The sequence below is a fragment of the Rhinolophus ferrumequinum genome, chromosome 8, assembly GCF_004115265.2.
Source record: "Rhinolophus ferrumequinum isolate MPI-CBG mRhiFer1 chromosome 8, mRhiFer1_v1.p, whole genome shotgun sequence".
Lineage (NCBI taxonomy): Eukaryota > Metazoa > Chordata > Mammalia > Chiroptera > Rhinolophidae > Rhinolophus > Rhinolophus ferrumequinum.
Window position 1 is genome coordinate 78,635,662 of NC_046291.1, and position 23,723 is coordinate 78,659,384.

The 23,723-nt window shown below is 34.1% G+C and overlaps 1 protein-coding gene across 1 annotated transcript in view; it reads left to right on the plus strand.

The window, feature by feature from the left end:
* LRP1B (LDL receptor related protein 1B) overlaps nt 1-23,723 on the plus strand; it is a 1,793,989-nt gene that overhangs the window by 1,741,611 nt on the left and 28,655 nt on the right. The window contains exons 85-86 of the mRNA XM_033112843.1: nt 9,409-9,583; nt 13,718-13,822. Coding sequence (XP_032968734.1) covers nt 9,409-9,583; nt 13,718-13,822 — 280 coding nt within the window. The remainder of the gene's footprint in view (nt 1-9,408; nt 9,584-13,717; nt 13,823-23,723) is intronic.

Below are 23,723 nucleotides of genomic sequence, written 5' to 3' on the forward strand. Positions count from 1 at the left end.
AAGTAAGTAAGAATGGAAGAATAGAAGAGGGAAGAGACGGAGGGAAGACAGGAGAGAGAGAGAGAGAGAGGAATTTATGCACAAGGAACTCTGTGGGTTTGTCTAGGATGGCCTCAGATTCTCCCAGTAGGATGAGGTGGGACATCCGTTGCCCTCTGTAAGGCTACAACATAATGACAATAACTTTTCTTCATGATAGTCCCATCAGAGATGCTCTTTTTAAAATTAAATTTAGTGGGGTGATAATGGTTAGTGAAATTACGTAGGTGTCAAGTGTGCATTTCTATAATACATCATCTATGTATCACATTGTGTGTTCACCACCTAGAGTCATGGAAGGAGAACTGATTCAGAGCTGTTCTTTTCCATGATTACCTCTTATCCAGAGTTATTCACCTCGTATGACTTCTGAAACTCCCATTTTCTAAAAATGACTTACTGCTTTGTGCTCTGAATTGTCCCTTAAAAAATGTGTTCCATGTATTGATAAACTAAAATCTTGTATTGATCTTGACTTTTTCCTCAACCATGTGAGCCCTGAGGGTTCCATCAAAGTATAAGCACTCTGAGGACATGGGCAACATACCACGACAGTTACTATTAACATAGTAGGTATTAATAAATGTTATTAGGTTGAAATTAATTGAATTTTAATATGCAGTCAATGGCCTCATAGAGAAATTAGGGCATAAATATGGTAAACAACTTGTTTATGGTCAGAGAGGTACCACTTACATGTGCATGCTTCATTTTCATTCTATTTGTAATCCATCTATGCTTATTCACTTATGTGACTTTCAAGTAGCCTCATCTGATAAACCATATTTCACAAGTCAGGTTGCTTACAAGTCTCAAATGATTATCACTTTGTAGTTAGTTGCTAAAACCTTTTATAGCCAATTGCTTTAAAAATAGAGGAGCACTCAACTCAGAACATTATATATAAACAAAAGTTATATAGGTTTCTAAGATCTTTGCAAAAAACATTGCCATGATAGTTTTATGAGCCAATGTTTGACTATTCCTAAATGTATCAATGCCATATTGTTAATAGGCATTTTGAAATGACAGTCGGTTAAAAATTTAAATGCTGATATTCTTTAAATCTCACCTCACATGCCTCACTGAAATCAAAGTTTTGACAACTTAGCTTTCTGAATTTTACATTTTCCTTCTACCTGGTTACTCAGAGATGGCACTGTTTGCTCAGAATCAATTTTATTCTTTAAAATTTTTCACTTTTTTTCTATAGAAATAGTTGGGATATATTTCTATTTTTAGTAATAAATTAGAAAATGCTAATTTTCTTAGATATGCTTTCCCGATGAAAATTTATCAGCTCTAATCAGAGTTTTGTACACATTTTTCCCTAGTGAATATTTAATTGGCATACTGGATGAAATATTTGCCTACTTTATGAAACTCACTTCTGAAATTGGGTGATATATTTAGAACTATGCAGTAAGATTAATTATTAAAATATCTTAAGCTCCGTATAACATTTGAGGATGTAAAAAAGAATAAATTCTAATATTTCTTAAATCTGTTTTTCTTTCTCCTTATATAATCCTTCAAGGACAACAATCATAAATTTCTAAGCAAATTTATATGAGTTACTTTATCTCTTTTGCCTCCTAAGCCATGCTAGATGAAAAATTGACTGGAAAGAAGGAATGGCCATAATCACTCTTGTTAACAAATTTAAGAATCTGAGAACTTTTCTGGAAAACATTTCAAATAGATGTCAATAAGTGGTAACACTTCAAGCATGTATTACTTTGTGATGTCTTGTCTGTTATTTTGGAGTCATTTGTCTGGAGGGACCCAGAGTTTATCCTGCCTCATAATGAGTAGGTCACATGGATGGTTAAGAATTCTCTTGAAGAAAGAGAACCCAGTGCTGCAAACAATTATCGGTGGCTAGAGAGGCAAATCCCATCTTGGTTTGGGATGAGAGGCTGAGAGTGACATGTGAAAATGTGAAATGAATGAGGGGTGGGAGTCCGGCTAGAGTTCCTGAACTCTGATTTATTGCAGGTCCTAGTGGCATCAGGTCGGCTCTCCTGAGCCTGCCACAGGGCCCCTTCACATTCTGACTGGTGCTTAAACCCGCAGATATCTATGTAGATGGGGGCAAATTCAGTTTTAGATACACATAAAGGAAGAGAATGCCAAAGATATTCAAAATTACTTTCTAATTTTTTTTCCCTAAGCAAATGTGTGAATTATTGAAAAAGAAAAATAAGAGTTTATTTTCTACAGTTAGTTTATTTGTGTTTGAATTTTAGTTCTCCCACTTATTCTTGTGTGATCTTGGGAGGATGTATAACCTCTCTGTGCCTCGGTTTAGTCACCTACATAATGAGGATAATCCCATGTAATGCATGAGACTATAAACACATGTGCTTGGCATGTAGAAGATAGCTAAAAATGACTGTTTATCATCAGCATAATAATTTCCATCATTTTCCTCAAATCAGGCTCTTGTTGGCCGTGAAGCTATAAAGGATGTTGTTGAGGATCGGTGGGTGAGAAGGGAGTCATAACATTTTCTTCGGTATGTTTAGTAACACCGCCTCTGTTCAAAGATGACCAAAGCGTGTCTCGTAAAAATCAGTCAAGTAACTCACATGAGATCACATCGTTAACCAGAGAAAGGACTGAATTTAACCTCCAAGACCCTCATAGCCTCACCAATGTTTTGTGTTTTTCTCATTATGTCACCCTGGTATAAGTATTCATCAAAAGTACACAAAATACTGTAGGCTGCCCTGGAAATTGTTCTACATTTCATACATACATAAAAGCAGCCATAAACCTCCCTGCAGGGAGAATATTAGCAGATTCCATAGAACTTATTGCTCTTGGGACACAATTAAGAGGCAGTGAAGGAGGAGTGTGAATTACACTGAAACTGGAGTCAGTCACAGAATGTCTGGGGCTTTGTATGCATTGTGGAATTTACTTAGTCTTCTTTGGGAAAGTAATCCAGTCCTACTTTTCATTTATTGTTTTTCTGTGTGTGTGCAGTCCCAAATTATCAAATGCTTACTTAAATTATGAATCTTAAAGCCAATTTACTTACTTATTTATTTTTTTTAAGTCCAGGACAAATTCAGTGAAGTAGAACAATTCCTAGACATATGTGTAATGTAAGATTTTTTTCTCCCCTGTATAACCAATCTGTATTACCAATTAAAGATTCTCCATGTTCCCCATTATTCTTACAAGTGTCTTCATCTCCTATTAGGTGGTATTATTTTACTTTTGTTTTCTTCTCTTTAAGTAAATTTCACACTTCATTAACTATGAATGACACAGTGGCAAATGTGAGTTAAGAAGTAAATAGTCTTGGCAATTACTTTTTCAATGGAAAGAAATATTTGGAAAGATGTTATATGCAACTAGAGATTTATAGACATCTGTTCCCCATGAATATTCATAATCTGTATATAAACTCATGCATGCATATATTTTTATGCAGTCTATTAATATACTGTAAAAAGATTAAAGAAAGAACTGTATATTCGTGTATTTCTAGTTGCTTGAAAAGGAGTAATAGAAAAAGAGAAAAAGAAAGAGAGAGAGAGAGTGCAGTGATGATCTCCCTTGAAAAGTATTTCATTTCTGTTGCAGAAAATAGCCATTCATTTTTTCTCCAGTTATGTCTACCCTAATTATCATATGAATACTCTGTAATTATGTAACCATCCTTGTCCTAGATTACATGATTGTGTTGGTGCTTCTATGTCTGTAGTTCTTAGTGTAATTATCCTATAGAGGTTATAACATTTTTATGTTGTGAGTATAAAGTGCTATTATATACTTTCATGGTAATCTCTACTTTCTTAGTACAGATTAATTACATTTCATTATTGTTCCTTCTTATCATATGCAGAACATCCCAATTGTTATGCTATTCAGGGCAGTAAAATGTTCCAAATTTATGAAACAGAAAGTTCCATAGAAAGAAAGATTGTGTTGGTAGTAACATACGTAGAGTCTTGCCACAGTGGACATTGTTTAGATCAGTTTTCGTTTCTTTTTGCTTCTTATCTTCAACTTTCATGTGGGCCATCCTCTGTCTGAGTCATGGTGTCCTCTCTTTAATTTCTGCTCTCTTCCCACAGCTCCCAGTATACCATTAGGCACATGTATGTCCACAGCAAATAATCAGTGATGGATCCACCACCTTCATTTTGTTGTCATGGTTAAAGTACTCGTGTTGCTCAAAATGAGAATGAGCCATGTTGTTCCACCAGCTTTTCTTTCCATTAATTCAGACTCTTCCTGCTGAACACTTACTGGCAAATGTTGATATACTCTTTTATCGTCAGTCTTTAATTCCTCTCTTCTATCTTCAATCCTTTCCCTATTCCAGCCCCTCCATCAAAAGGTCTATCATCCATTTTTTTCAAACCTGTTTTCTTTTATTCTACAACTTTTTTTTAACTGTCTTTCAGTTTAAATTAAGCCAAATTTAAAATTTGAAGGAAAAATACATGGTTGTTTGTGTGTGTGTGTGTGTGTGTGTGTGTGTGTGTGTGCATGTGTGTGTGTGTATCTGTGCCTATGTCTGTATGTCAGAAAGAGAAAACAGTCCATTGCTGCACACTTCAGTGTTAACCAACCAACACATCGCTAACTTTTTTTTTTTGAAGCATTAAGTTTTATATTTAGATTGTCTACTGCTTCATAATCAGCAATATTTCACTTGGTCAAAGGTGAAACATGATAAAAAGCAGAATGCTACAAAACTTTGGTAAAGTTCATACAAATAATTGATAGTCATAGTGATAAATGAGTCATTAATAAAAATGAGTCAGTAATAAAAATGTTGATATATTTATTAAGAAAATGTATCGTATGGAAAGATTACTTTCAAAATAGTTTTAAATCCTTCTTGCTGCTTAAATTGGTAAAATTATGGGGCAACTGTTTTTCAGTGTTCTCAATAAGAAAAGTGTTTTTGTAGTGACTACTAAACTTCTCTTTATTTCAGAGCTTGTTAGGTCAGAGCAGAATCCGTAGAACCAAAGCAAGTAACTGCAAACCAAAGGAGCCTCTCATATACTGTTCCTCTTCATCCTTCGTTAGATTCTGCTGGATTGAGAAATGTCAATGAAAGTATCCTTTTATTACATAAATAGCTGAAGAGATACTTAGTTAAATATGTAATTATTTGAGAGATATGGAGATGTGACACTGATGAACATACAGTATATAGTATACAAGAAGCTTGTAATTCCAAGTGGATTATAGCTGAGAAGAGAATGAGAGAGAAATTGGGTTGCATTCCTACAGCGTATTACACATTGCTGTCATGATATTGTGCAGTTGCACAGAACATGAACTTTGGTTGAGTCACCCAATTTAGAAACAGACAGCACCAACAGATGTTTGCAACTCTTCCTGGTTTTGCACATAGTATGTGTCATGACTAAACATGAAATAAAAGAGAGGAACACTTGAAATAATTATTTTGCCTTCCAATTTACAAGTATCCAATGCTTATGTGGTAGTTTAAATATCACATACCAAAGTCCCTTATTAAGTAAGATCGACTTTTTCTTGTGTTCAGGAATCTTGGAGTTGGATTGAATAAATAGGGAAGGCTTAAAGGAAAGACAGAAGGAAGGGAGAGAGAGAGGGCAGAGTGAGGAGAGAAACAGGGTAGAGAGAGAGAGAGAAAAAAGAGAGAGAGAGAGAGAAAGAGAGAGAGAGAAACAGAGAGAGAGAGAGAGAGATGGAGGAAGAGAGGAAAAGAGGAAGAGAGAAAGAGAGGAAGAGAGAAAGGAGAGGATATAGGGATGGAGGGAGGAAAGGAGGAAAGGAACATAGAATATAATACATTCAAAGTGTTGAGGACTAAAATTCTAATAGTGATGCAGAAAACAATCCAGCCAAACATATAACAACAACTTCCATAAGCTCCACATCTCAAGCCTAATAGTCAGGAAATTTTCGCAAGAAGGAGAATTGAGCAACGACTGTGGCAGGACCAGAGTATAGTGAGCAATTCTTTGTCCCTGAACTTCAACTTAGCCTAGAGTGCTAAGCATGTGAATGAGAAAAATGAAATGTCTTTCATTTGAATATTATAGAGAAAGTGTTCTTTTAAAGGGAGAAAGTGTCATGGCTTAACAGCATGCAATTTAGAATTATTTATTAAAGTGTAAATTCTAATATCTGTTTATTTCACAATTTTCTCTTAAACACACATTTATTTTACATTCCTTGGATTCCATTTTTGTGCCATGAGGTCAATCAACTGCATTGAATAATGTTCATCTGAAACTGCTATGAAAAAATATTGAGTGCATTAAAGAGTGAAGAATTTCCTCTAACACATAAAAAAATGGAGCATGAAATCCTTTAAAAAAAAAATAGTGTCTGTAAAGAGAAAAACATTTCGTTCTAACTAGTAGCAAATATTCCAAAATTCTAAATATTCTAATTGTAGCTTATAAGCCATTGGGTTAAATAAACTTTCTATTGAAGTATACAATATACACAGAAAAGTTTAAAATCACAAGTATACAGTTCAGTAATTTATCACTAGATTTACATACAGTGTAATGAACATTCAGTTCACGGCTAAATATATCAGTACCCAGATATCCCCTGACAGTCGTTATCACTATTTCTTCTCTTCTTCCCAAAGATATCTCTTTTTGATTTCTAAAGCATAGATTCGTTTTGCCTTTTGAACTTTATATAATAAAAAAGTAGTATATTATTTTGTGTCCAGTTTTTTTCTCTCAATATTATTCTGTTGTGATCCGTCCATGTTTCATTTTTCATTTATGTGTCTATGTATATTTATATTCCATTGTATGAGTGAAACAAGTTCACCCATTCTTCTTGTGATGGAACATTTGGATTATTTCCAGTTTTATTATTCTAAAAAAGGTCGTTGTGCCTGTCATGTACATGTTCTTGTGCACATATGTATACTTTCTCTCTATATTAAGAATAGAAATGCTAGGGTTAAGGTGTGAGCATGTTCCAAGTTAGTGGATAAGTCAATTCTTTTCCACATTGGTTGAACCAATTTATATTCCAAATGGTAGTGTATAAGAGTCTGTGCTATTTGCAGTCAGTTTGGTGGATGTGCAATGGTGTATCTTTGAAGTGTTAATTTGTATCCCCTTGCTTATTTAGGAGTTGTGTATACTCGCACATCTTTTTAATCTTACTCTAAATCAGATTTAATTTATATATCAAATTACTTATAATCAGTAAATTATAGATATGTTTTTAAACTTGTCCCTTTGGCACTCTAGGTAAATGCGAACTATTCCTTGCTACAGTGTGTATCGGGCAATCATCAACCCTCAGAATGTTAACCCTGTTTTTTTTTGTTTCCTAGTTTTTCAGGCTTTTTCACCAATATGCTTATACAAGTAAAATAGTTCAAGATTTTAGACTACAAATTACATTTTAGTTAGGGCTCACAAATATAGTCGAGAAATAAGCTGTGTCAGTCAAATCCAGTTCATTTACAACTATTAGATGATATCGTTTCTTTGCTAATCAGTAAAATTATCTCCAGATCATTTCTTATACACCCTACTTTCCAAATTCTAGTTCCTCAGTTTTTCTCATGAGAATCATCTGGGCCCAATTGCAGATTTATGAATTAGAATCTAAGATTGGGTGGTAGGCGACAGGGAAGGGCATTGGAATGTGCATTTGCAAATAAGTCCCCGACAGGAATCTAATGAACTATCTACTATGTAAACCTCTGAATAAGGACATAATATGAAGGTATTGGAAAGGTACCTCAGCCAACTTCTATGTCGCATCAACTGAACCAGGACAAGAGGATGAAATGTAAGGCAACTGGGGCAATGTTAAAGAATTTCTTATAATAAAAGGTATCTAGCAACGTAACTAATGAAAATTGTTCTTTAGAGATTTCTGCATTAAAAGGTGATGGTACTAGATGATCATAAACGCTGTTGCTAATACATTTTCTTCCCAAGCCTTGCACAACTACAGAAACCACAACGGAGAGATGCAAACCTTGACTTAACTTTTAGATCTCCAAGTCTCTCTCCTTTTGAAAGTACTTCCTTTCTTAAATATAGCCAAAACCCATATTAATAGATTTAAGCATTGAATCTCAATGTGGGACTTGGTATAATGCAAGGGCAAGCATGAAATTGCATGAAATAAATTTCCATTAATATGAAGCAAGCCTGTCAATAAATTTAATTTCTGTCTGATTTAATAAAGGACTCGGTAAATAACAAAAAGGAGAATAATAAATGATGTTTTAATTTACCTCATCCACTTTGATTGTCTTACAGCAGGTTAAAGTTTATAAATTGTGATTTGCATCTCAAGTAATCTCATTTAACATTACTTAACAATTAGATAGCTAAACGGAAATTGCAGTTTCTAAACGCAAAGTCTGGGATCGACTTTATCAGTTATTTTGCATAAAATTGTTTGTATTATGAATTTCAATATTTTGAATGTAGTAAATTATAATATATATATATATAAACATACATATAGGATTGTCTGCTTTTGAAAGGAGTGAGGTGGAATGTATAATTACAGAGTTAATGTGGTTATTATATTAAATGATCTTTCTTTCATTGCTCACATTCAAGAAATAGAGAAATAAATATTTGAGGATGTCTTCCTTTGCAGCTGAGAAAATTGTATGTAATGCTCAGTAAGAAATATCTTTCCAAACAAATGGCTCAGAACACAGGGAGGTTTTTCCCTCTGACTGATGGGCAGTTAGCTTCTCACCTAGGAGGGGGCGAGAGCCTAGGACGTACGTTACCACTTCCCACGCATGAGGGATCAGTGAGTTTCCCAGTCCACTTTTCTCTTGGAGTTTCATGAGAGGAAACACATTGTCCCCTCACCTACCCAGGTGTTTGGAAATACCTAGCCCTGTTCTGGATTGTGTAGATGGGGCCTTCTTCCATCACACTAAGGCCAGGTGCAGAGGTAGGAGTCTTCGCTTATCACACATACCCTGTTATGTGGATGAAAACGGGCAGGCGAGGCCATGATAAATGACAGCTAAAGAAATCTTAAGCATTTCTGCTCATTTCAGAATAACAGTAATATTGCTCACTAGAAAGAAAGCTAAGGAAACTTGTTAATTTAAACTTTAAATTCAGAACCAAAAGAGTTTATCAGCTAGTGTTATATCAATATAACACATCTCCTCTTAGCCACGTGACATGGTACCCAACTCTGGCAAAAGAAGGAATCAAAAGCATTATTAGAGAATTCTAGTTACATGTAATTACAAGCTGCTTCTGTAAATTAATCTACCTATTGATTGACCATTTTTAAATATTAAAGAAAATGATAACAGTTAATGACTGAAGTAAAACATCTTGTAATATTCATTTTTCTGTTGTGCATTCTTCTTAGACGTATGTCACCACTACTGTGTCAATTCCGAATCCTGTACCATTGGGGATGATGGAAGTGTTGAATGTGTCTGTCCAACACGCTACGAAGGACCAAAATGTGAGGTTGACAAATGTACAAGGTGCCATGGGGGACACTGCATTGTAAATAAAGACAGTGATGATATATTTTGCAAGTAAGTGGACATCCAGCTTTATTTATAAAAACATTTGAACTCAAAAGGGCATAGCAGTCCATCAATAAACTGAAAACAATGGATATTATTTTTATTCTAAATTTATATGGCAACCCAATTTCATCCTCTTTTACATCTCTGTGTGTGTGTGTGTCTAGAGATGAAGTTCAATTCATTTATATCAAATCTACACTTATTCAACACCTACTATATAGATCTGGGGAATACAAAAATTCAGCACGTAATATGGTCAGATCATTCCCTATATAGAATATTCCTAATAGAAAGAAAGGACATAGTGAAATGCTACCTTCAGAAAACTATATGTGATATTACTAAGTTAGAATTATCTCAGGCTTTTAATTGTTTCATTATTATTATCAACAGTGAGTGTTTGCTTTTCTGTTGTTAGAAAACGATCCTTTTGGGGAGAAGCAAAAGACCTGTCTAATGGAAAACATATTTTATTTTTGTATTTGACTTTGAACATTATGGTCCAAAATAAGGAGAAGGAATAATATTTCCTAGGAAGCAACTAAAACAAAATGCCCAAGTTATACTTCGGTTACATTGTCTTTTGCCCTTTGGCTTTAAGGTCAGGTAAATGGAAAATAGAACATGACCGCTAAAGGGGAACGATATTCAGTTTCTATCATGAACAAATTGCGTCACTGAGGTTAGAGACCAATCCTCACTCCAAACTTCTTTTAACAGCTTCTTTTAATCCTTTTAAAAGAAGGATTTATAAAGAACTGGACTCTTATCACTTGCCTTTCTCAGAGGTATAATAAATGACAATATGAAACAGAAAAGCATGCCTTAAAGTGTTCATGCCACAACTTCCGCTGCAGCAGCTCTGCGATGGTACTGGCCCTGAGTTATTTTTCTTTGCCAAACAAGGCCCAATAAAATTTTATTACATACACCATCAACTTTTTTTCTTTTTATTTACTCTCATTTTAGAATGTGCTCTAAATATGATCTGTGTTATCATCATAAATGACGTCTACTCAAACTCTCAAATTGGTGCATTTGAAAGTACATAATTAAAGTAATTGAAAATATGACTAATTATAAATATATGCCTTTGATAAGAACATAAAAGCAAAACGCATTTTCATATAAACTACCCAAATTGTGTTTGCTTATTATGGCCATCAGTTCTTTATGATGAAATTTCATCATGACAAAACTTTATTTCAATAAGTGGGCATGCATTTTCCCTCACATGTAGTGTACCATGTCAGGGATGTTCTATAGAATCTTCTTTACAGCTCCATTTCTTTCACAAAAGGAATCATGGACCATCATCTAAGAAAGGCTGTGAGATGCAGTTTCCTACTTAGAAAATCTCAATCAGAGACACACATTCTGCTTCCATTTTATGGGGAAGTTCCATATGAGGAAGGAAGGTCAAGACGTATGGCCCTCAGCACTGTCTGCTATTCAGAGAACACTGGCTTTGCCAACAGAGAAACACCTGAGCCTGTAACCTAAGTAGGCTATTGAGATTCAACATTATAGTTCTTGATCTTTAAACATCTTTTTTGTAAGAATATATGTAAAAATGATAGTTACTGACTATGAGTAGATAGTAGAAGTTTAAAAATAGGACTATAATACTTGATGTATCAGATAGGTTATATAAAAACATATCAGCATAACAATACAAACAGAATTCTTTGGATATTCTGAAACTTACTAGACAACTTTGCTTTCATTTCTATGATACTTTTGATCCTGGCATTAAATGAAGTTTACAGTGATATTGGAATCTCTGTTTCGTAAATAAAGAAATTAAAACAAAATCACAGCTGAATTAAAATAAATCTTTTAAATAGGAAAATTCATGCTACTATGTATACTTGTGATGCTCAATAGTCAGGTGTGTTTCTAATACACAGCCTATGAGCTGCCAACTCATTGATACTCTGTCAAGTGTGATGAGTGTAATCTTTAAAATGGAGCTAATTGCATACTTTTTTCTCTTCTGGAAAGCTAAGTAAATATTGATGAAGAAAGACTTGCTCATAATTTTGAATAGCCTGAATAACACCTTTGTGATATTGTTATGGGAATTATTTTCATGTACTGAACAACTTTGGAAAGTGATATATCACAAACTCTGTGTGTGTGTGTGTGTGTGTGTGTGTGTGTGTGTGTGTGTGTGTGTATCACATATGTCTCTAGGAAATGAAATTATGATGAAAACTTGCATTAAAATATGAACTGTACTCTACTGCATTATAATGATATGCATAATTTGTATTTCATATTTGAAATATCTACAAATTTCTGTCTCAATTTACAATGCAAATAAAGCCTTCAGGAGAAAGAAGAAACATCTTTTATTACTCTTGGAAGCAGAAATATAAAATTAGAATTATTTTTCTCTTTTAAAGTTGATATTCCATGTATAGTTTTCTTTCTTATGGGAAATCATTTAATGTATAATGAGTTACTTTTGCTCTCTGATTTTGTCCCTTTGATGGAACAGGAAACTATAACTTTCTGTTCTTTGATTTTCAAGGAGGTTAGGCACGGAAGGCAAGAAAGGCTCTCACCGAGCCATTTAGCATATCAGACACCAATACTACTAAATGTGTGCTTGACTCATCCATATTTGAATGCCTCTAATAGATTTTAAAGGATGTGATATTCTCTGTTAAATCTCAGAAACTTTAAACCACTGCCTCCCTCCCCATGTTTGGTTGCACTTTCACATATGTCCATTTCACATCTAGTGCTTCTCTTCATCTTGAAAAGAAATGTGATTTTACGATCCAGACTCCTAAAAATATCTTTAAATTAAACACCTAGAAAAGTGATAAGCGGTTTAGTGCATTTCTAGCAGCGCTACCAGCCACATGATGTCAAATAGATACGTATAAATAAGTGAACTACAAGCTTGCCAACCAATTATTTGAGGCATCTAACCTATCATTGGGAGTTACCCTTTGATGAATGTACTGCAGTAGACATCCATCATGGAAAGGATCACAGTGATCAATCAATGATATTGCAGCCTGATTTCTTTGTCAAGGTTATGTTCGGAGTTATTGTGATACCACTGATTGCTTCATAGCACCTCGTACTAACATGATCTCATACTCAGAATATTGGCAAGATCTACTGTAATTCAGATGTGGGCCAAGGCATGTATGATTCTATCACCATACTTCTAATAGAAGAAGTCCCTTGATAATTTGGAATGTCGATGCATTTTTCTCTCTGTTCCCCCAACAATTTTTAATGTTCAATCTAATTGTATATATGTATTTAAAAATATAACATGGCAAATAATAAATTTATGTTTCTCCTATTATTGTCATACTTGTTTTTCCCATATAGAAATAGCCGTAGTGTTTGTTTATTCTTATTCTAGACGTGTAATGTGCTGTAAAATAATTTCCATCAGTTTACCAAGTAAGCCTACCTCATGACTTTGTTGCCATATTGCATATTATTATTCTAATATTACTGTTTATTTTTGCAATGAACTACTCCATGTTTGTTTTCTGTTAGAAAATAATGAATATGCATTCATTAAAACGCATATTCAAAGAGAAATTGTGAGATACAAGTGTCTACAGGATAATTCCGTACTTTCTTATAAAATGTGGACTCTAAAACTCATAACAGTTCTTTGTACCAGTTTTTCCAGGTTAGAAGGAATAGCTAAAGCATTTGCTTCCAGAGTATTTGATCATGTGACTTATAATCATACCAATCTAACCAAATTTTAATTATGTGAGAAAGGAATAAGATATTGATGCAAATGTCTCCCTGAAGTTTAAGTGACAGACATTAGAGGATATTTTTCACATATATATCTATCTGTATTTAACTTTTATATTAAGTAAATGGGTTGCAAATTACGAAAAGAAAAAATGTATGTGTCATCGTTATATATATATAAATCTATAAATACGTATATATATATATATATATATATATGTATATGTGTGTATATATGTAATCTGCCTTCAGCAAGTCTGTCTTTCTGAAATTTTTTTTTAGCCAGCCACTGCATTACTCCTCTACGAAGAATATTATCTGCAGAGAGTTTGCATCAGCTTTCAACCATAATTATGCCAGTAACAATAAGTTGTTTTTTTCCCTCTGTTGCTGCAGCTGCACTAATGGAAAGATTGCCTCTAGCTGTCAGTTATGTGATGGCTACTGTTACAATGGTGGCACATGCCAGCTGGACCCTGAGACAAATGTACCTGTGTGTCTGTGAGTATTATATAACGTTGTGGGCATTTAATGTTATGACTTTGTATGTACATGGAATCTCTGCTCTATTGTTCTCCTTTCTTGGGGATAATACATTTTAGAGGGATGTTTCATGGACATCTCTAGTCAGGTATCGTCCTTCATTGGTTCTTGTGGTACAGAATCTCCTCGTTCATCAATTTGCTAGTGATTTCATAAAGAAGAGTTCATTCAGTTCTTAGCATCATACCCATTTCAGACATTCATAGATCTTTGAACTTGGAAATGTCAGGGAAAATTGTTCTAATTTTATTGACCGTGTTCAGATATGTGAAACCCAGACATAATCATATGTACGAATACTTTGGTACTTGAGGCCATTCTATTCAAAAGAATTTGAGGTATTTTTTTCAAGTGTAAAATGCTATTTGATGTTTGTATCAGGTTCATAGGGTTGTGTTATGTAAGCCTATTCAGCCCCTTGCTCCTCTGGAATACATTGGCTCAAATCTGGGTTTCTAAACATTCGGAAAGTACTGGAGATTCTCTGCTCCTGAGAAAATCTGGAATTTAATATTTTTTCCTTCCAAATTCCTGGTTGTCCGAATGGACAACTTGAAATAAAACCATTCGGCTTATGGGGTTTCTAGTTTGAATTTTCTTTTACCAATGCTTGACTAGAAGGATGATGCCCACGTAAGACCCAAGTCTGCTTTTTGTATCCCACCACGTCAGAGTAGCATATGATGAGTGTGTATGAAAGAAGAGAGCATACAGGAGAAAAATGTTATTCATATGTTATTATCTCTGTATGAAATACATTTGAAACATATTTGGCAAAAAATAAAAAGTTAGCTGCTTTATTTAGCTGTATTTTACTGAAATTCTGCAGATGCTCTGTGGGGTTTAAAAGTCAGCGCTGTGACCAGAAAGAGAACCCTTGTGATCACTACTGTCAGAATGAGGGGATTTGCACTTTAACTGCGTTTAATGAGCCGAGATGCAAGTAGGTTTAACCTTCCACTTACTGCTCTGCTTCGTGTGACATCATTTCAGGCCACAGTTCATTGGCTTAAATCATGAATGTCCACATGCATTTCATAGCATATCCTTAATCTCAGGGCTCATCTGTGTCATACACACTTAACCTTTGCTTCGCTCACCGACAATTGTATGCACCACAGTCAGCTAGAAAGTCTAGAAATATAACAGAGAGAATGAAAAAGCTCATGGAACTTGTTTAATAAAAACACATTTGCTAGACTCGTGGCTTTTAATTAGAGAAGTACAAAAGCAGGTGTTTTTAGAATCTATTACTGTACTCTATACTATATTTTGGAATGCTGGTTTTTATTTATTATAGTAACTGACTCTCATTTCAAGTACTGCTGTAATAACATATTATTGTGTTTCCCAAAATTTTACTGGGACTGTCTTACCTTAATCAATAAGACTTCTTTACAGAAGATATACGTACAAGCTAAAAAATTCCAGAAACTTAATTTCTTAATAGCTTAAATCAGTCTTTCATAATTCAACTTCTCCATAGCAAATTCATTTCCTCTGAAAAATTCCACAGGCCACCTTTGGGAAAACTATCGCTGTTCATTACCGTGGAAGTTATTTTTTATTTTTTTCATTTGAATTTTAGAGATGGATCATATCTGACATGCTTCTTAATACCCAAAATTATAAATAGAAGCCCTAATGAGAGACTGATAATTGCCCCATGGTGGTGTCTCAGAGTACTTAATAATGGCATTAAACCACAATTGTATTAAAATTCAGATGTTTTATTACCAAAACTCTGCAGTTTTGTTCATAATGATCTATTTTTATTTTTTTTTTCTTCAGGAAAATGTCATTCTTTAGACAAGTTGGAAAAATATGGGAAGTGATTAAAAGAATCACATAGGAAAAGTTGATAGTTTTGTTTTTTTAATTTTTTTCTGGTAGATATCTGCATATGTTAAACCGATATTTTTACATAAACTACATCCAGAAATATCTCTTTAAATCTGAGTCTGTGAGATGTATATAAACTGATCTGTTAAGGAATTGTTTCACTTCTGAGTTCATACTCAGTTTTCGTAACTTATACAACTAAAGATAGAGAGGAAACGCTTCTTTAGTCCTATCTTTGCCCTGCCTCCATCCTACATTCCTCCAGTTATTCAGCAAATATTTATAAGACCATGAAAGTGTGCGAAATCCTAGACAAGTGATGATGAAGGAAATTAAAACCTCAACATCAAGGAATTCACTAATTAGAGGCATCAGAAATTCATAAGTACCTAATGAACCTAACCTACAATAACGTAGGTGTGAACACAGGAAATAAGGACAGTGGAATCTTAACAAAGCAAATGATTCATTCAGAATGGGAAATGGGAATGTATGGAAGACTTGACAGAAAAGGCAAGCTTTTGTTGTTCATGTAACTCATATGTAATAATAGCTCAGTGAGGTCGAGAAGAGCATTCTGAAAAGAAAGAATAACTTAAGCAAAGACATGGATATAAGACTTAATGGCCTCTTTGGGAAACTATGGGTGGTTTAATATAACCAGAATTAAGGGTGACTCTAGAGTTGGTGAGGGTGGTGTGAGGCGATAAAACTAGAAAGATTAGAGCTTAATTTATGCCAAAATTAGGGGGTTCCATAGGATCTTGAAAAGAATGAATAGCCAAAGAGATCTGAGGCAGTGGTTTGAGCTAAAGGAGTCTGCCTTTGAAGGTGACACTTGTTGACTGGCATGTGGAGGAAAGCCCTAGAGATCAGCTGCTAAGACCTCACTTCAGAAGGTTTGACAACATTTCAGGTGGAAAGTGACAAGGGCCTGAACCTGGGCAGCACAACTGGAGGAAAGAATAACAAGGGCAATATGAGTAGGTTCATGGATACTTCAGAGTTAGTAAATCCAGGGTGATTCTCAGCCAAATATTGATATAGCTTCTTTGGTTATTTCTTTTATAAGACACTGGCAGTGCCTGCTCTGGGTACCAGTATTCATTTATCCTGTCCTTCTCTCACTCTTGCAGGAAAAGTAAACATAACATTTCAGGCCCTCCATGCTTTCTCTCCACAAATGGGTCTCAGGAACACCGCCTGTCCAGAGACTGCCCCCAGAATAAATCTCTCTCATGCGCATAGCAGCACACAATAGTGTTCTCTTCCACTTTTTACTCTTACCAAATTCCATCAGAGGCATCTTACTATGTGTTAAGGTGATAATCAGCCTATTTGATAAACTGAACCATGAAAAATATATTAATTGGAGGGAATTAAAGAAAATGCCTTTTATTTTCGTGTATCTTTGTTTCTATCTCTATCTGCATTTGGCTTTATGAAAATTATGTCTTTGCCCTAAAATTTATTTTTTCTGTGCCCTAAAATTTATTCTGATGGTAGGAGTAATGCTTACTGAATTCCTCAAATTACTTATGCCATAAAAGAAGCATAAAAGAGATAATTACATTATCGTATCATTCATTCATTAGTTCGTTTACCAAATTTTTTTGATATCCGTGATGAGTGAGGCAGTCTGTAAATTTGGAAGGAGAATTATTATTATCACAACTAAAGCTGACTTAGCAAATACTTTGTGACAAGTACTGTGTTAAGCACCTTACAAATTCTATGCATAAACTTAAAATATATATTATTATTATTATCTAGTTGATATCCCCAATTCACAGATGATAACAATGAGGTTACATGCTAGGAAGAGGTGGATACTGAGACTCAATTCACTCTTGTTTGATTCTAAAGTCAATGCCTTGGTTATAACTCTGACTGTAGTGATTTCTTTATGTTGTACTAATCCCAAAGTGGTTTTTCCTTTTAAAGAACTTAGCATTCACTTTGGGTAGATAAATGGGTTTCAAAAAATTAAAATACCATTTGACAATAGTTATAATAGGAATATGACCAAAGTGTTGTGGGAAAACCACTGAATAGAGATAAATTAATGATTACTAGTAGGACCAAGAAACCCTTTATAGATGAAGTGATATTTTCATAGTATATTGAAAAAAAATTGCAATAGTTTTACAGGCAGGCAAATCACTGAACATCCTTCTCAAAAGAGGAGTAGCACAATCAGAGAATAGGTCTGAAAGTAAAAGGTAAAGGTTGCGAATAGAACTCAGGCTATGTTGCATAATGGGAGGACAGAAGACATGATATGATGAGGAGAAAAGAGATATGTTGGGGCCAGTTTGTGAGGTATATTTTATGCAATAAAATGAGAGTGGGTTTACAGAAAGAAGAACAGAGGATTAAGGATGGAATCCTAGGAAATACCAACATTTGATAGTATATTACGGAGAAGTCACAAAAGTGAAAGAGAAGAAATAGAAGTTGAAGGGTACTTGTCTAAGAGTAGATTCCTCCAAGTCAAAGGAATAGAGATTGTCAAGGAATATCCACTCCAGACAGTTCAAGGATGATAACAATTATAAATGGTTTATTGGATTTTGCCATGAGATGGCCATTATGAGAGATGTCTTGAAAGTACTATGTGACAGAAATCAGACTGTAGTTGGTTAAGTTAAAAGTAAGAAGTTAGAGAAGAATGGTGAATTCTTCTCTAGAGAATTTCTTTCTGAACATTTGGCTATGGATTAAATGAAGGAAAAACAATGATAACTTCAGGGGAAAGTAGAATCTAGGGGAAAATATGTTTATAGCCAGGAAGCCTTAAGTATTCAAGAGGACAATTTCTGCACTATCGATTAAGGGACCACTTTTAAGGGACTATGAAAAATAGAGAGATAGTTCAGACACAGATTTTATGCTCATGTTTCTTAGAGTTGAAATTTCTAGAATATGGAAAACCGTCTAGTTTTACCAAGGATATTTACAATTTTCTGGTATTAAAATGTAAAGAAATAAAAATAAAATTAATATAAAGTGTTTATGACTACATACAATACAAAAAAACAGTCCAGCTAAGAGAATATTAAGCCCTCAGAATATTTTTCTCATGGTCAATTCTCCTCAGTAGAGTAGATTTTTTAGAAGCAAATTTTATCCTCAGATTTCAATTCGTGGTAGTCATGTATCTTTAGTGAAAAGCTAGTATGTACTGTTTCATCTAAAAGCTGTTACAGGAAACAAAAGTTTCTTTAAGAGATAATCTGCTTTAGTTTTCAGTTTTGTTTTTGCTTTAGTTTTGTTGTTAGTACATTTTATTTTTTTTCTCATAGAGTGAAAAATTATTTAATTTCTGGAGAACTTAAACACATTAGGAAAGTCTATAACATATTCAGATCTATGAAGGTGGCAGGTTTTTTTCCACATAGAAATTTTATAATTGTATCCTTCAATTTAAGTAATAGATTTGTTGTTTGAAAGCCTTTACTTTTGTATCTTGATGGCCATTTTCACTTATTACTCTGTGTGGAGGAAAAAGAAAAATCCAAAGAAGAGCCTAGAAAAAAAAGGAAATCTAGGATTTTATTTTTTCATGTTTATTTGGAGAGCGCTTTGACATTTATTAAAGTAGATATATTGAGTAACGTAAAAAACAAAAATTTAAAAGTCTAATGTCTGTTATTTTGAAAATATTTGTATTGTTAAGAAGTTTGTCTTATAAGGCATGGAAATTATTAATTCTTGAAGAACTTTTGAACTCAATAGCAAGTTAACTACATCTTTCTAGTTCTAAGATTTCTCCCTAGTGTCAAATTTTTATTTATATTGGATATAAGCTTTTTCTTTCTTTTTTAAGTATAGACCTACCTCTAAAGCATTATCTCCCAGCGATATCCATGGTACATTTCACCCTCCAATAATAAATATTTGTTACAACTCTTTCTCTCGTACCACTATTATCATACTTACATACAGCCTTGCCACATAACCATGGGAACATCTCACTCTCAGGTATTTTTGCTCAAAGAGCTCACTGAACCCAAATGCATCTCCTGACGTTTTTCCCATTAACACTTAGCATCCCACTAGTCTCAACCGAGGATTCATCTTTTTGTATGTGGCACATGGAAAGTGAATAGTAAATATGAACTGAATTGGACTTACTTAAGGTTTTTCAAAACAGAATAATCAAATGTTAGTGAGAAAATATATTTTATACTATATATTATGTTACTTTACATATTTATATAATATTTATATATTTATACATATTATATAACACACACACACACACACACACACACACACATATATATATATATATATATATATAGAGAGAGAGAGAGAGAGAGAGAGAGGAATTTATTATAGGAATTGGCTCATATACTTATGGATGCCAAAAAATTCTACAGTCAACTGTCTGCAAGCTGTAGAATTCAGTTCAAATCTGAAGACTTGAGAACCAAGGCAACTGTGTGTAGGTCCGCATCCAAAGATCCAAAACCCAGGAGTGTTTATGTCTGAGGACAGGAGAAAACAGATGTCTCAGCTCAAGCAGAGAGAGTAACTGTGCCCTTCCTCTTCCTTTGTCTTGTGTTCAGACCCTCAGTGGATTATATGAGACCTATCCTCATTGGTGAGGATGATCTTCTTTACTCAGCCTATAAATTCAAATGCTAATCTCTTCCAGAGACATCTTCACAGATACACACAGAGAGATACCAGCTATCTTGGAATCCCTTAGCTCAGTGAAGTTGTCACATAAAATTAAGTTATACACACACATACGTGTGTGTGCATCAGTTTTGCTTTTGTTACTGTTACGAGCTGAATTGTGTTCCTTCCAAATTCATATGTTGAGGCTCGAACCCCCCAGTACCTCAGAATGGGACTGTATTTAGAGGTTGGGCCTTTAAAGATGTAATTAAGTTAAGATTGGGTCCTTAAAGTGGGCCCTAATCCAATATGACTGGTGTCCTTATAAGAAGAGGAGATTAGTACACAGAGAGAGAAAGACATCAGAACATGCACAGAAAGATGATCATGTGAACACACAGCAAGAAAATGGCTATCTGCAAGCCAAGGAGAGAGGCCTCAGAAGAAACCAAATCAGCTGACACCTTGACTTCACACATGTAGCCTCCGGAAGGTGAGAAAAATATATTTTTGTTGTTTAAGCTACCCAGACTGGGGCATTTTGTTATGGCAGCCCTAGCAAACTAATAGAGATTTTCACACTGCAGTGCAGTGCTGCTGTAACAAATATCTACGAACATGGAAGTGGCTCTGGAGCTGGGTAATGGGTAGAAGCTGGAAGAGGTTTGAGACACGTGTTAGGAAAATCCTAGATTGCCTTGAAAAGATTGTTGGTAGAAATATGGATATGAAATATGAGATCTGAAATAGAAATGAGGAACATGTTATTGGAAACGAGAGAAAGTGATTCTTGTTATAACATGGCAAAAAACTTGTCTGAATTGTATTCTGGTGTTTTGTGGAAGATAGAATTTACAAAACAGTAACTTAAACATTGAGCTGAGGAGATTTCGAAGCAAAATATTGAAGGTGTGACCTGGTTTCTTCTTGGGACTTGTAGTAAAAATGTAAGAGACGAGAGATAAATTGAAGGGATTATATTAAGAAAAAAGGAACCAAAACGTGAAGATTTGGGAAATTCTCAGCCTATCCATATTGCAGTCCCTCTACATGCAGATCCATTCCACTAAAGACTAGGGAGATATTGAAGTGTACTAATAAATTTCTTCTGGGCATAAATGACCAGGGCTTAGAGACTCATGAAAGACTATAGGGGAGGACAATAAGGAGGTCAGGGATTCCTTCCTGTAGAGCAATTCCTTCTGTTGTCTGGATTTTGAATGCAGATTCAAATCCTGATTCTGCTCACATGGGTCTCCTATATTTATAGACTGTACCATAGGGATACATTTATTGGCTGATATAGTCACTATCAAAGTGAGACAGACAGTAAGAAAACTTGTTGATTTTACAGCAAGATACAGTAAGTAGAAACAGCATGGGTTTTTGAGTCATGCTTACCTGGATTCATATACCTGTTCCTCTAATTACTTTTGGTGTGGCCTCTTGGCCTCTCTAAGCCTTAGATTTTCCCCCCTTTGGGAAGATGATTCCAGTGTGTACATATAAAACTTCCATAGGAAAGAAATGTTTCATGACTACACATGACTTACAATTAGTTTTAAGTTTTCAATCTTGGTGGTACAACACTGTGCATATGATTTTATTTTAGGTAACTTGCTGAAGTTTTCTTGGGTATCCAAAACTTTAAATCCTGTCTTGGCTGAGACCGTAGCATTGTAGTTAGAGTAGCAAAGATTTGAAAACTTTGTATTTGTTTTTGTACACACTATATTTTTTAATCTTTTTGTACACTGTGATTTTTTTTTTAATCATTCAGGCTTCTCTATATTCATAAAGGCAACTAAATTAACACTTTCCTCATTTGGACACATTTTGGTAAGGAATGATCTAAAGCATTCCTTCTCTGACTAGAATGAAATAATCTCTGAATGCCACTATTAAATATATTTTACTCAAAGTATTTTTTATTATACTATGGATATTTATTTTAGAAACAAAAATTACTAACTCTAATAATTTTTCAAATGCCCATATTTGCTTGTAATAACCACTGCTATATTTCATTTCCATGCATTTAGTTTCTTTATACAAATATACATGTGCAGAATAGTCTATACTAAAATGAAATCATATGATAAATGATCTTTTATATTTATTTACTTTGCAATATATTATGAACATCATTCCATCTCAGTGTATATAATTAGATGCTTTTATTCTTAATGGTTGCCCAGTGTTTCATTGTCTGGATTTCCCCTACTTTATTTAATTTACCATATATCATTCAATAGTGTGTATTTTTTTTGTTTTTGTATTTTGTTCTTTTACTAACAATTTTTTTCCAAGGGTAAAAACATATATGTAAATATCTTTGTACTTCTCTCATTAGTTTTCTAGGATTAATACAGAGAAATAGAAATATTAGATCCAAGGGTATAGACTTTATGAATCAAACTAGCAATAATTTGTGGCAAGTTCCTTATTTCTTTGTGTCACATTTTCCTTGTCTGCACAGTGATGAGTTTGTATTAATTGTTCACTGATATAAGCCTATAAGGCACAATGTATTTAAATCTGAGACTAATTTTAATTTTTGTTTAGAAACTGGTTTAAAATCGGGTCAGAGTTACAACCCAGATATACATTCACCCCAAACCCCTCTAAAATACCTATGAAGCCACTGAGAAAACAAAGATTCCCATTAGCCACAAAATTAAGACTAATAGAAAATCTGTTGTTAAAAACTCTGTAGTAACTGAGGAGCTAATCATAAAATTCTTGTGTCACAATTAAATATTTGCTTATTTTTTCGCTATGGTTTTATGATTTATTATCCTGATAATTCAAAATAATATACCTGGGTATATCTAGGTATGTAAGTAGCCTATTTGTGCCCAACTTCAAGAGAGATAATAATCCTTTTGATCTATTTCTTATTATAAGCCTTTGACTAGTATATTCACAGTCCATAAGAACTGAAATTACATGTGTCCCTCCCTCGATTTGTTCATACTTTCCCCTCCTAGATAACAAAAACACTATCAATATTCTATTCCCATATTCAGTCATCAAAAAATATTTACTGAGCGTCTACTATATACCAGACAATATCCTAGATGCTGAAGGATATATCAGTGAACAAAACAGACACAGATATTTGACTTGTGCAGATTAAAGGTTAATATCTGTTACTGGTAGAATTGGGGTAATACTTTTTAAAAACAATTTTCTGTATAATTTATATTCTCTTTTGAAGACAGAAGAAAAAAAGTAAGTTTTTAAGGTTACCTGTATCATCTGAAAAGGAAGAACCAAAAAGATCTAATTGTGATATTACATTGCTTCTGCAATCATGTCAATTCAGGTACTCACTGTTTTGAAATGGCAATATGGCAAAACTCTAAGACATTTCTTGTAATATATA